Source organism: Mesoplodon bidens, assembly GCF_964165515.1.
Source record: "Mesoplodon bidens genome assembly, chromosome: 9".
In the NCBI taxonomy this organism is placed as follows: Eukaryota; Metazoa; Chordata; class Mammalia; order Artiodactyla; family Ziphiidae; genus Mesoplodon; species Mesoplodon bidens.
In genome coordinates, this window is record NC_138166.1 from 32,645,011 (window position 1) to 32,658,946 (window position 13,936).

The following is a 13,936-nucleotide window of genomic DNA, read 5'->3' on the forward strand; positions in this document are numbered from 1 at the left end:
TAATGAGCCAAATATGGCCCACCACCTGTTTTTATAAATAAAGTTTGATTGGCACTCAGCATGCCCATTCATTTAAAAATTGCCTATGGCTTCTTTCCTACTCCAACAGCAGAGAGGAGTGGTTGTGAAAGAGATTACAAAGCCCATAAAGACTAAAATATTTACTATTCCTTCCTGCACAGAAAAAGTTGTCCAACCCAAGATCTACAGTCAAGACACAGTCATGGCAGAAGTCCTCAATAAACGTCTCACTTTGTTTATGAAGTATTTCTCAGGCCTTTATCCTGGGGACAAACACTCTCACTGATAATCTTTTGGGATGTACAGGAGGCAGGACTGGTTCCAACTGTCCACCTCTTACATATTCATTACTTATCACTGACCATGGACCATAAGCCCCACATGTTTTTTACCTTTACTGAATCTCAGTTTGTAATTTCTCTAGAAATTTTTTCTCTCTTTTATCATTGGGATAAAATAGGCTTATCATGGCAATAGTTTCTTCTTTTTAATATGTTTGGACTGTGATTTTCTCTGTTCTTAGTCATCTATCAGTTTGATTCCATCTGTTATCAACTTCTAGGCATTCCTCAAATTATCTGGTCCAGTATTTCCAGGTACAATATGAGTTTTTTTCATATACCCTGTCATTCAATATAATTTTTGACACGTTAAAGTAACCAGGTTGGGCATAAGATGGAGTCGCTCCCGTTACCCACATCAGCAAACCCAAACTTAATTGTTTCTATGTTGGGCTCTCCCAGAAAAACAGGCTTAGGTCAACCAAGCAGTGTTTGCCTGCTCAGCACACGTTACCTGACCTGGCTCCAAGGCGTCCCTTTGCTCCTTACAAGGAAAGTAACCCTGCTTTAATTAATCAGCAAATGCCCCTTCCTTGCTCCTGCTTACTTTGGTCTATAAAAATCTCTCATCTTCTATAGCTCTTTGGAGCTCCTTTCCATCTGCAGACTGAATGCTGCCTGATTGATGAATCACTGAATAAAAGCCTACTAGGTCAGTCAACTGTCTGTGGAAAAATTTTCTTTTAACAGATGAGAGGGGCGGTAGAGAATATGTGCTCTACTCATCATCTTGTAGCTTCCTGCTATTATGAAGCATGAGCCTATCAGATCACAAATTTCTATAAAGACAAAAACAAACAAAAAACTCATTTCCAATATACACTGTGTAACTGCAGCCTTCACAGGCCTCCCTATTTGGGTCAAAGGGTCAGGGCGAGATAAGAACACTATCAACACGGTATGCAATTGTTTTTGAAAAATTTCTCAACGATTAAAAATGAGGCCAAAAACTGACCCTAAGCAGGAAAATGAGAGTTTCTTTCTTATACATATAGTATTCCTGAATATTTGTGGTCAGAAAGGATAAATAAATAAGAAAAGCTTTATATTGTTTATTGTGAGTCTTATTAAAAGTACCCTAGGCAATGTCCCAGCACACTTGTAATTAATATTTTGAATGCAAAATGCTTCCATCTCTTTTCTGCTGATTTGCACACAGCTCAATGATAAAGGAAGAATGGAAAAACTTTCTTATCAGATCCCAAGCCTAACCAAATACTTTTGCCAAGGAACGCTCAAATTTGAGAAATTATATTTTATTTGTTTTACTTTCAAAGACTCTGGCAAGGCAGGGATATATATTCAAAATGCAGTATTTTTGCCTTTAATCCCAACACTATCTAACATGCAATTACTATATGTCTGGGGGGAAATAAAGTTTAAAGTAATTATCTTCGTTTACCTCACTACAATTTGGAACTGAGAACTAAGGAAAGAAATTACTTGTTCAGGTAGATTGTCAGTTACAGCCAACTCTGATTTCAGTTTTGAAATTAAGCTATTTTAAAGGACTGAAGTTCACCTTAAAAACTGCTCACAATATTAGCAAGAGTAGTTTTAATTAAAAACAAACTCCAGCAGACGGTTACCTCCATTTTTAAAGAGCGAAAACTAATGGGTTTCAATTTAGATGCACACACTTCTCATGACCCAAACTGCAGCTTTAACAATATTCAAATGTTAGCTGCTCTTGTGTGCATATTAGTATCAGTGGCAACATTGAAATGCTGTATTGAAGGCATGTGTTGGCTGGTCTGTCAAACATTTCAATTCATGCTGGAAGTGTTTCATAATTAAGCCCGTAAATGCTGTCTTCATAAACCACCCTCTTTGTCTACTTCTCATCTAACATGAAAAAGAAGCATTATTATAACTCGAACAAAATGGAAAATTTTAAAACTATTTTAAAGGAGAAAAAAGCTAAATTTTCTTAATTAGCTGAATAAGCTAAAGCTACTGGAATATAAGTAACTTTAGCTCTAAGAATAAAAAGGATCAACCCTTACATTTAGGTCTCTAATCCATTTTGATTTTATTTTTGTGTATGGTGTTAGGGAGTGTCCTAATTTCATTCTTTTACATGTAGTTGTCCAGTTTTCCCAGCACCACTTATTGAAGAGGCTGTCTTTTCTCCACTGTACATTCCTGCATGCTTTATCAAAGATAAGGTGACCATATGTGCATGGGTTTATCTCTGGGCTTTCTAACCTGTTCCATAAGAACCTAGGGGCAGGAAAGGAATAAAGATGCAGATGTAGAGAATGGACTTGAGGATATGGGGAGGGGGAAGGGTAAGCTGGGACAAAGTGAGAGAGTGGCACGGACACATATACACTACCAAATGTAAAATAGATAGCTAGTGGGAAGCAGTCACATAGCACAGGGAGATCAGCTCGGTGCTTTGTGACCACCTAGGTGGGATAGGGAGGGTGGGAGGGAGATGCAAGAGGGAGGAGATATGGGGATATATGTATACGTATAGCTGACTCACTTTGTTATAAAGCAGAAACTAACACGCTATTGTAAAGCAATTATACTCCAATAAAGATGTTAAAAAAAAAAAAAGAATCAACCCAATGCTGATGACAGGGGAGGCAATAGACAATTCTCATGCACTGATACTGGGAAGGTAAACTTGGCATGATGTTTCAAAGACTTAAGAAGGTATAGTCTCTGACCTAGCAATTCTACGTCTGGAAGTTTATCCTGAAGAAATAAAGAAAAATATGTGCAACATGCATGTAAACACAAAGCTGTTTACTACAGTATTATTATTGAGAGCCAAAAATAAAAACCACCTAAATAGCAGTGATAATAACAACAGGCAGTCTTACAACATATTGGGTTAAACTGAATGGACAATTCCTTTATTAACACAGAGGATATTTGAGTAAAACGAAACACATCCACATGCAAAGTACATAGCCAAACATGAGAGAGGGGGAAACAGAGAGGGGGAAGGAAGAAAGGGAAAGGGTTGGGGGAGAGTGGGTGATAGTCCCTAATGCCAAGGATGTGCATCCAAGCTAGAGCAGTAGAATGAGGTTAACAGACTAATGCCACGGCACCCAAAAGGAGAATTTGAGTAGAGACCCAAACATCGGAGACTGAAGTTTAAATTGCCCACGTGGCAACACAACATTTCTGTTCTCTGCCTCTTATACTCCCTGAGCAAGGCAGGGAGTTAGAATTGAGATGCTGACATAAAGCCAAGATCCTCAGAGTATGACACAGTCCAATAAAAGGTTCTAGAAAAACTCTACCCACCAGCTCAGCGAAGCAAGAAGAAAGCTTGAAACATCTTGGGGCTTTGGATAAGAAAAAAGTCCTCTAAAAAGAAATCAAAATCTCAGGCCTAAGCCATGTGAAGCTATGGCATCCAAAATGACCTTGCCACTATGATCGGTAAATCCCAGACTGAGTAATTAACCACAAAATTAATCCAGGACTCACAAAACCTGTAGAAACCTCGAGGCAACAAGGAGAAAAACATGTAGGGACATCTGCTCAGTGTAGAACACACAGAATTCCTCCAGAAAAAAAAGCCAACCTAAAGATAACCTTTAAAAATAAACATACAAAAAATAAGTTCAAATTATAAAAAAAAACAGCCTCAAAGGAACAGAACAACCTAAATAAGACTATTAATGAGATAGAAGAATAAAAACCATAATGAAGACATGTCATTATAAAACTGATTTTTGAAGAACCAAAAAGAACTTTGGTAAATTGAGATATAGTAACTGAAATTAAACTTATGAAATGGGTATGTATTAATAAAAGTGTTTAGGGGTAAAGATGACTGACATCTGCAACTTCCTTTGAAAGCATAATTGGAGAGTCTTACATAGGAGGAAAAAAATATGTACAGTATCTAGGTGTGGGTGGTATACTAGATCCTTGGGAGATAATGGACAAGGATGGATGTTTTTTATTTGTTTGTTTTATTTATTTTTTATTGAAGTATGGCTGATTTATAATGTTGTGTTAATTTCTACTGTACAGCAAAGTAACTCAGTTATATATATATATATATATATATATATATATACATACACACACACATTCTTTTTTATATTCTTTTTCATTATGGTTTATTTCAGGATATTGAATATAGTTCCCTGTGCTATACAGTAGGACCTTGTTGTTTAATGATGGATGTTTTTTAAACCCATGTAGAAAATAAGAAGGACACCAAACTATAAAATGGAAAGCTAAACAAATGATTGCTAAAATCTTCCTAGCATCATACCTTGAACACAGAAGACACTCCATAAAACAAAAATGAATGAATGAATGAATGAAGCTTACCTATTCAAGTCCCTTTAAATCTCAAAATCATAAATCTTATAAAATACCTGTTTTTTATGAAAATCCTTTAGGGCCTTTTCGTAGCCTTCCTCTAGCCTACTGAAGGCTATTCCTACATCTGTAGTCCACCAGATTTGTGAGCTAGTTAGTGCGACTTGAGCCGGGAAATCAAAAATCCACAATTCCCTGGGTTTGTCCTCATAGGCTGCGATGGCTTCTGTGATAGAACGTCGCACAGTCTCTTGCATGGTCTGTTCCAGCTGCAGAAGCCACGTTTCCACCTTTTGAAGCAAATGGAAGTGTTGTAACACAGGCTTAACTATGGAAAAGGGATTATTCCATCTTCTCATGGGCTTGAAGCCTACACAGTTATATGTATAACAAGCCAGTGAACTACTGATTAATGAAGTCTTTCCTACATGACCCTAGCTTCTGCAGGGATACTGTTCATCTTATTTCACCGACTAGCTGGCTGATAAAATTCCACATCCTAAACAGACAAGGTGTTCTCCATTATTCATTTTTCAGATTTGAAGACCTGATGGTTCTAGACCAAGATCCCCTCTAATAACACACAGTGTTTTGAGAAACCAAGCATCACAGCCAATATACTAGAGTAAAATTCTAGAGATTTGGAAATAATAGGAAATTGATTTTTTAAACTGAAGTACAGTTGATTTACAATGTTGTGTTAGTTTTAGGTATACAGCAAAGGGATTCAGTTATAATCTTTTTCAGAATATTTTCCATTATGGGTTATTACAAGATATTGAATATGGTTCCCTGTGCTATACAGTAGGTCCTTGTTGTTTATCTGTTTTATATATAGCAGTGTGTATCCGTTACTCCCAAACTCCTAATTTATCCCTCCGCCCCCTTTCCCCTTTGGTAACCATAAATTTGCTTTCTATGTCTGTGAGTCTAGGAAACTGATTTTTTAAATGTATCTTTTGATAATTTTTAAATCTACTAAAGACTCTACCCTCAAATCTACATAGTTCCTAGTCTTAAGCCAAAGTGTTTTCAGCAAGTATCTTAATTATATTCCCTACTGGCTCTCATCCTCACACTTGTCATAAATTAGACAGCAGGAGAGTATGAGAGATAGGACAACTGCCGACTTGTGAAAATCTTTTTAAAAAAAATTCATTTGAAGGTTATTTTGCTCCCACAAATATATTTCAGCCAGTTTTCCATCCTATTCAAATATGCTTTGTTATATTTATCCATATATCTGTTTCTTTGGGATGATATTATATAACAAAAAGGATACCTACACCATTTGCAAATGATTGATCATATCAATAAAAAATAACTATAATAAATAAATTCCAAGGACCGTATGAGATCCTGAAGATTATACAACTGATTTCTTTCCCCGCCTCTGTGAAGATGACACAGCATTCATTCCTACAACCTCTTTCTCTGGAGAACCGGGAAGGAGCGGTACGTGGTCAGTGAGCTGACAGCCTTCCCTATTGGAAGAAAAAGGGAAGAACCATCCCCAACATCCTAAAAGACTTCTCTCCTGGCTTCCTAGCTGGGCTTTGTTCAGATGCCTGAGAGAGGGTGACCTAATCGCTACTGTAGTCACTCCGCACAACTCTTTTTTTTGTTTGTTTTTGGGTTTTTTTTTTGCGGTACGCGGGCCTCTCACTGTTGTGGCCTCTCCCATTGCAGAGCACAGGCTCCGGATGTGCAGGCTCAGCAGCCATGGCTCACGGGCCCAGCCGCTCCGCGGCATGTGGGATCTTCCCAGACTGGGGCACGAACCCGTGTCCCCTGCATCGGCAGGCGGACTCTCAACCACTGCGCCACCAGGGAAGCCCCCGCACAACTCTTAATGTCACCGAGCAGCAAGCTCCTTTAGTAAATCAGGTATCACTTGATCATATCCCAGATACCCTGGGATCCATGTCCTCAGTATGGCCCCCTGTTCTCGAGAACTCTCCAGTCCATCTGGGAAGGCCAAACACACATACAAGGTGACACATCAACCCGTGTTCAGAGACTATGCCACCAACGGCAACTCAGCTCAATATAATTTGAGAACTAAGCCCTGATGAGGTGCTTGCTTGATCTCCCACTTCTTGGTCTTTCATCAGCTTCTGTCCGACCCTCTATAACAAGAATTATCACTCCCCATTATCACTAATTATGTGAATATCCATTTATTCAATAAGCTTAAGAGGTCTCCCAGGACAGGTGCCATGCCTTATTCTTTTCTGGATCTCCAAAAGCCAAACCCAGCAGCTGGTACATAGTAGGTATTCAATAAACCCCTGTCGAATAAAACGCAAAGAGCCGAAACTGGGAGGAACCAATCATAAAAGTGTGGGGGGAAGACCTAAAGTAAAAGCACCTTTTTATAAAACAGGCAATTAGAGGGTAAATGTGCTGCATGCCCAAAAGTCTCTAGCGTAAGTTGCTTATATAAAATAAGTTAGAGCACTGTGAAAACTTTCAGTACCAAGGGTTCCTGCTAGCGACACCCACATCTATGGTTGGACTGTCCTCTTTCTGGGCACTATGCCAGTCGGCTAGCAGTCTGCCAGGGGGAGGCAGACAGCAACACACTTTTGTCAAGATAGTTTATGGTGACTTTTTCTAATCATTGTAATAATGTCCTAAAGAGCCCCAGAGATCACAAATATACTTTAATCAAAGTATTCCACCATCTGCTTCCCCTGCATTTGGCAGGATTTTTCTGGTACAATATTAAAAAGCAACAGAGAGGAATAAAGAAAACCCTTGTAAAAAAAAAGGTTGCCATCACATTTCTGCAAGCGACCCTTTAAGGAACCCCCTGCCTCAACCTAAACTGTTCTGCAATACAGGCTACTGTCTCAGTTACCCTGTGGATTAACTCAAGCTATATAAGCATCGTCGTAAAAAGATGCAATTCCTCTAAATCATCTGAAAACACCAAGAGCTGCTTCCTAAATTGTTAAGAGCCATTCTTACAGATAACTGTTAAGAATATGTTTGAGGTGTTTGGCTGTGAGAGAAGAGAGGATGTTAACTATCTGTGTACACGGTAATTAGTGTACATGACATTAGCTTAGCGGACTCAATCAACTTTACTTACGAGCAGCCATTTACAACACCCACGTCAGAATCCTGAACCACAGCCTCTTTATTTTTATTTTTTTATTTTTTTTTATTTTTTGCTGTACACGGGCCTCTCACTGTTGTGGCCTCTCCCGTTGCAGAGCACAGGATCCAGGCGTGCAGGCCCAGCAGCCACAGCCCACGGGCCCAGACGCTCCGTGGCATGTGGGATCTTCCCAGACCGGGGCACGCACCCGCGTCCCCTGCATCGGCAGGCGGACTCCCAACCACTGCACCACCAGGGAAGCCCCACAGCCTCTTTAAAACGTGCTTCATTGCAAGGTGCTGCTTCACCCTAACCCTTCCCTGTACTCTGAGCAGGGGTGAAAACAATATGCTCTGTAGGAGACTCAGTCACTGGGTGGCATTTGCTACTAATTCTGGGGTTTACTCGTTCAGTCTGTGACAGTCCCTCCCGTCTGGCTCAACTGTGAGCGAGTCTGAGCTCCTGCAGGGTGCTGAAGCCTGATGATCAGAGTGGGAAGCACGGCAGAGGAGTCCTCTGTCACACCGGACAGAGGTAAACGGGAATCTCTGAGCACAAAACTAACCGGAGCCTCATTTGACATGAGTTGATTTTTTTCTTGTTCCACTTTTAAAAATTATCCCCCCAATACTTCTCTGGCATAGAGAACCTCATAAGCAAATCTTACATGGCCTGTGCATTCACACTCAGCTGGGAATGGGACGTATTCCTTTTCTTTGCTGTACATTCCAACGGCCCTGTGCGCGGAAACATCCTGATCGTCTTCAAACTGCAGATCTACAATGCTGTCAAAGAGTTTGGAAAGGTGGTGTGTAACCTAAGACAAGATAAGAAGAAGAGATAAGAGCATTTCTTACTGGATATATATTCTGGTAATCTACAGATGTGGCTAAATGAATTCACAAAACTGTCTTTACATCGTTACAGAGATGCCTCAAAATGTTTTTCTTCCAAATAAAAATCACTTCTTCAATTCCAGAGTTTGAAATGACCCAGATGGATAACCCTGATAGGTTATCTATCTTCTCCTTAAAGGCTGGAGACTTACCAACTTCTCTATCTGTAGCATAGTCCTGTAGCAATCATCCTGCTGGGAATTTTGTGGTCAAGTTATTAAAATTCAGACATGGTATTTTACTTACACCATAAAAGACCTTATACTGTTTTTTAAGAAAAGCTGTGTTAAAATATTTGAAATGAAAATGTAAATTAGATACAGTCTTATTCTTGGGTCAGGTCCTATGTTGTTGTGCACTTGCTTTGCTATTTACATGAGCCCCAGAGCATATCTGTTACATCAGAAAGGTGAATGGGATTCCCCTATTTTCACTGACAAAGATATTGAAGGTAAAGTATTAGGTGACTTCATCAAGTTGACACTGCTAAGAATAAGTGGCAGTTAGATCTTAAACCTCCAAGTCCAAGCCACATCTACAAAGTTCAAACTCTTTGAGCATCATAACCTTTTGCATCCTAAGTTGTGGGATCTCCAAAAGAACCCCCAGTAAATAGCATACTGAACCCTGTGCAGGTTCTGGACTCCTTGAAAAATAAAACCAAGTTAAAAAGACAAAGAGCAGTACTTGCTCTGCTAGAGGCCAGTTCAGAGATGAAAGCCCAGCTGGCCTCCAAACACAAGAATCAATAAGACTTATCCATCTGGTCATATCAGCACAGACCGGGACCAGCCTCTCCACCCAGCAGGACTGGCAAGGAGGAAAGGAGAGGAAGACGCGTGTTCTGCAGGCTAGCAGTCAGGCAAGCCGTTCTGCCTCTCCGTGGGGTGGACTGAATAAAGGGCAGAGTGAACCACAGGAAGTGTCAGGAATGGGAACAAGAGCTCCCTCCTTACACTTGGCAAAATTACTGTAAAACCTGAGAAGTGGGAAACAGTTTGGTGATTCCTCAAAAAGTTAACTATAAACTTGTCATAGGACCCAGGACATTATACACAGAAAGTTATCTCCAATCCTCTAACAACTCGCTGTCACAGCTGAAGTGGCCAGGAAGTGCACAGATGTTTAATGGCTTCTACTGTGTAATGGGCCTAGTCAGGTACAAATAATAGTCAGGTACAAAGCTGCGGGATAAATGAGACCTCAACCATCAGACACCCTCACACATCATTGCTTTGGTGAGGAAAGCATTTCAAAAGAACTCCTAGTCCTCTAGTCACTCAGTGGGTGACCAGGAAACACAAACCCCACGGCTTGATGTTCTCCCATGACTTATACCTGGTGTGTTGGAAGTTGGATATTTTCCTATTCTGCCTTCCATTTAGAGCTTCTGAGAGAACAGGACCATTTTTTTAAACTAACAAGGATGCTGTTGACCTCAGATTTGTTCCATTTCTAATGATATCCCTTTGTACCTGTTAACACAAAATTAAAATTCCTTTTTCCTAGGTTGGTCTTTGGAAAGACTTATTTTACAGTTTAAAAAATACATAAAAACTAATGCCTCAGGGGCCCCCTCTTTGTACCACACTAAAGAAACAGAATGGATTTGAACACTTCAAATCATGAAATTCACTAATTTTGTTGTATCTTGAGTACGTTTCTAAAAGGTTAGCAACAAAAATTGAAATGCTGTTCCACTGGTTTACAGTAAATTAGGTGCATCCACCCACTGGTGCGTAGCCAGACAGGCAGCCCCTGCTTTGTACAGTAGTGCGAGATTGTAAAAACCACCATGCAACCTCCACAATGAATGGGCAAACTTACGATTGTGCTTTGGCCGTTAAAAATTTCATTAAAACATTAAAATCCCTCTCACTCTTGGTTATAAAAGTACAGAGAAATAAAAAGTGTAAACTAATACTTAGTACACTAACTTAAAATACTAAAAGAAAATTAAAAATTAAGTGTTTTACTCCTTTATAGGAAACTTATCAAGAGTAGTTCAAACAGTGCTTGCCTCCTTCTTCTCACCTTATAACTTAAAATACTGAGTGAGCACCTTCCCTATGCTTTGTGTAGTTGCCATATTCCTTTGGAAGTTTGGATTGGCTGCCAACATTTCATCCTTTGAGGTCTCCATGTCCTGATATTTCTGAGAGTTTCTTTAATGTCAAGTTTTTTTTTTTCCTGGTATCACTTCCTCTAGGACATCTTCATCCTTTTTGTCACAACCAGTGTTTACATTTATATCAATGAGTTCATTTTCACTATAATCCTCTGGCTGCATATTTAGAATCTCTCAAATGGTGTAGTGTCATTTCCACAGTCACCTTTCTCTTCCATAGCTACATCTATGATTCAAATTTCACATCTAGTGTCATCAATTTTCACTTCTTTGCATTACTATCAACTTCATTACTAATTCCCTCTTTTGAAGGTTTATTTTTGTACACCGTCATGGGTTCTTCACTGGGGACAAGGTGGTAACACACTACGTTCTTTGCTGATTACGTCAGAATCAAACAACAAATGTGTGACAGCCGACCACAGACAGACTTTGAAAGGTGTGACGTAACTGGTCACGAGTCAAGATGTACATCTGTTACTGACGTGGTGATTTTTGTGGACTGAGGAGGCAGCAATGAAGTTTGTGCCCCTCGAGATCACTCACAGTTAACACACCGTAGTATGTGAAATTTGAACCATGTTATTGGGGGAACAGAGTTAAACTAATCCTTGGTAACTGAAATTCGTATTTTTCAGATCTGTGCACAGGGAGAGCTGCCTTTTTAAGAGCTGACATTTATCTAACTGTAAATAAAGTAAAAAATATTTACTCATCTAGGTAATTTTATAATTTAAAATGCAAACTAATACAGCAATCAGATCAGCAGTCTACTCTATGTTCACCTAGAAAAGAAAGGGAAGAAAAACGAAGTCATATAGCTTCTACATATGCTTCTATGTATATCTTCGATGTATTGCTATGTCCTAGTTTCCCTGTATGGCTACTATACATTCACAAAGCTTATCCCTTGCTTTTTGCCTATATCTCATTTCATATTTGCCTCATCTATGAAAGATGCTGCTGCTGATTAACTGAGATAAAATAGACACAAAGTCCTAATATCACTCCTGGCATGATGAACACCTCAGGATTCATTCATATGTAGTCATTAACTCATTTATACATAATGATGGTAATACTCATGATAGTATTTGTGAGAAGTAAGTAATGTCCAAAATGTAGGCAGTCCTGTCTATTGTGAATATTATCCTCTAGAACAAGAGAAAAATGAGTCCTTTATTTTTACATGTACAAAAATTTAAGTCTGTCAAAATGTTGAATAGTTTATTGCTGTGTTTTATACTTTTAATAATACTCAGTATAGGTGACAGTATAGGGAAATGGACATGCAACATTGTTGAAAGTCTAAATATGCAAAAACTTTCTAGAAGTTGGTTAAATCAGTTATAGCACTTTCATATAATGAAAACGTTTATCGACATTAAACATCATATTGTAGAAGGATATTTCAATTTTGATTAAGTATATATGTTCTTACCTACACAAATACAGACATATAAAGAAAAACTATAACCACTCAAAACTAGCATCTAGGAGTATGTTATCCTGATCTTTAGTATTTTTATATATTTCAAATTTTCAATAGTGAACATGCAATTATATAATTCAGAAAGACTAAATTTGTTATAAATTTTGTAAACCATTATAGCCAATCCTAGGTATTGGGTATTGCTTGGTTTGCTTTTACCAAAAATAAAATCATAGTATACATAATATTTTGCAATTTGATTTTTCACTAATTAATATAACTTGGACATACCTATACCATCAGTGCTGATTCTGTATTTCTTCCTTAACATTTTTAGCATGTGTATGTAACTATATATAGATATGCTGGCAATACAAACTCTTGAGTTTTTAAATAACCTTTTGAAAATTTAAATAGAAAAGTGAAAAAAATCACATGTGTACAGCTTAATAAATTTTAGCAAAGTGAACAAAACTCTTGTAACCACTGAGACAATTAAGAAACTGAATACACCTGAACCCCCCAAAAAATCCTCACGGCCCATGTCAGTCACTAATGGACATTACCTAATAAAGCCCATATATGACAAACCCACAGCTAGCATCACTCTCAATGGTGAAAAGGTGAAAGCATTCCCTCTAAGATCAGGAACAAGACAAGGATGTCCACTGTTGCCACTTTTATTCAACAGTTTTGGAAGTCTTAGCCAGGGAAATCCGAGAAGAAAAAGAAATAAAAGGAATCCAAATTGGAAAAGAAGTAAAACTGTAAGATGACATGATACTATACACAGAAAATCCTAAAGATGCTACCAGAAAACTACTAGAGCTCATCAATGAATTCAACAAAGTTGCAGGATACAAAAATCAATGGAATTTCCTGGTGTCCCAGTGGTTAGGACTCTGTGCTTTCACTGCCAAGGATGCAGGTTCAATACCTGGTTGGGGAACTGAGATCTTGCAAGCTGTGTGGCACGGCCAAAAAAAAACCCAACAACAACAAAATTGATACACAGCAATCTCTTGCATTCTTATACACCAACAATGAAAGATCAGAAACATAAATTAAGGAAATAATCCCATTTACTGTCACATCAAAAAGAATAAAATACCTATGAATAAACCTACCTAAGGAGGCAAAAAACTTGTACTATGAAACCTATAAGACACTAATGAAAGAAATCAAAGATGACACAAACAGATAGAAAGATATACCATGCGCTTGGATTGGAAGAATCAACATTGTGAAAATGACTATACTACCCAAGGCAATCAACAGATTCAGTGCAATCCCCATCAGATTACCAATGGCGGGCGTCCCTGGTGGCGCAGTGGTTGAGAATCTGCCTGCCAATGCAGGGGACATGGGTTCAAGCCCTGGTCTGGGAAGATCCCACATGCCACAGAGCAACTGGGCCCGTGAGCCCCAATTACTGAGCCTGCACATCTGGAGCCTGTGCTCCACAAGAGAGGCCGCGATAGTGAGAGGCCCGCGCACCACGATGAAGAGTGGCCCCTGCTTGCCACAACTAGAGAAAGCCCTCGCACAGAAATGAAGACCCAACACAGCCATAAATAAATTAATTAATTAATTTAAAAAAATTACCAATGGTATTTTTCACAGAACTAGAACAAAAAATTTCACAATTTGTATGGAAACACAAAAGACCCCGAATACCCAAAGCAATCCTGAGAAAGAAAAATGGAGCTG

The 13,936-nt window shown here is 38.9% G+C and overlaps 1 protein-coding gene across 2 annotated transcripts in view; it reads right to left on the reverse strand.

Annotated features, from left to right (window-relative positions):
- Positions 1 to 13,936, reverse strand: part of DNAH11 (dynein axonemal heavy chain 11) — a gene marked incomplete at its 3' end in the record, with an annotated part of 314,796 nt that overhangs the window by 199,718 nt on the left and 101,142 nt on the right. For both annotated transcript variants that reach the window (XM_081244744.1, XM_081244745.1), the window contains exons 29-30: positions 8,438 to 8,587; positions 4,721 to 4,954 (exon numbers count right to left, since the gene is read on the reverse strand). In XM_081244744.1, coding sequence (XP_081100870.1) covers positions 4,721 to 4,954; positions 8,438 to 8,587 — 384 coding nt within the window. The remainder of the gene's footprint in view (positions 1 to 4,720; positions 4,955 to 8,437; positions 8,588 to 13,936) is intronic.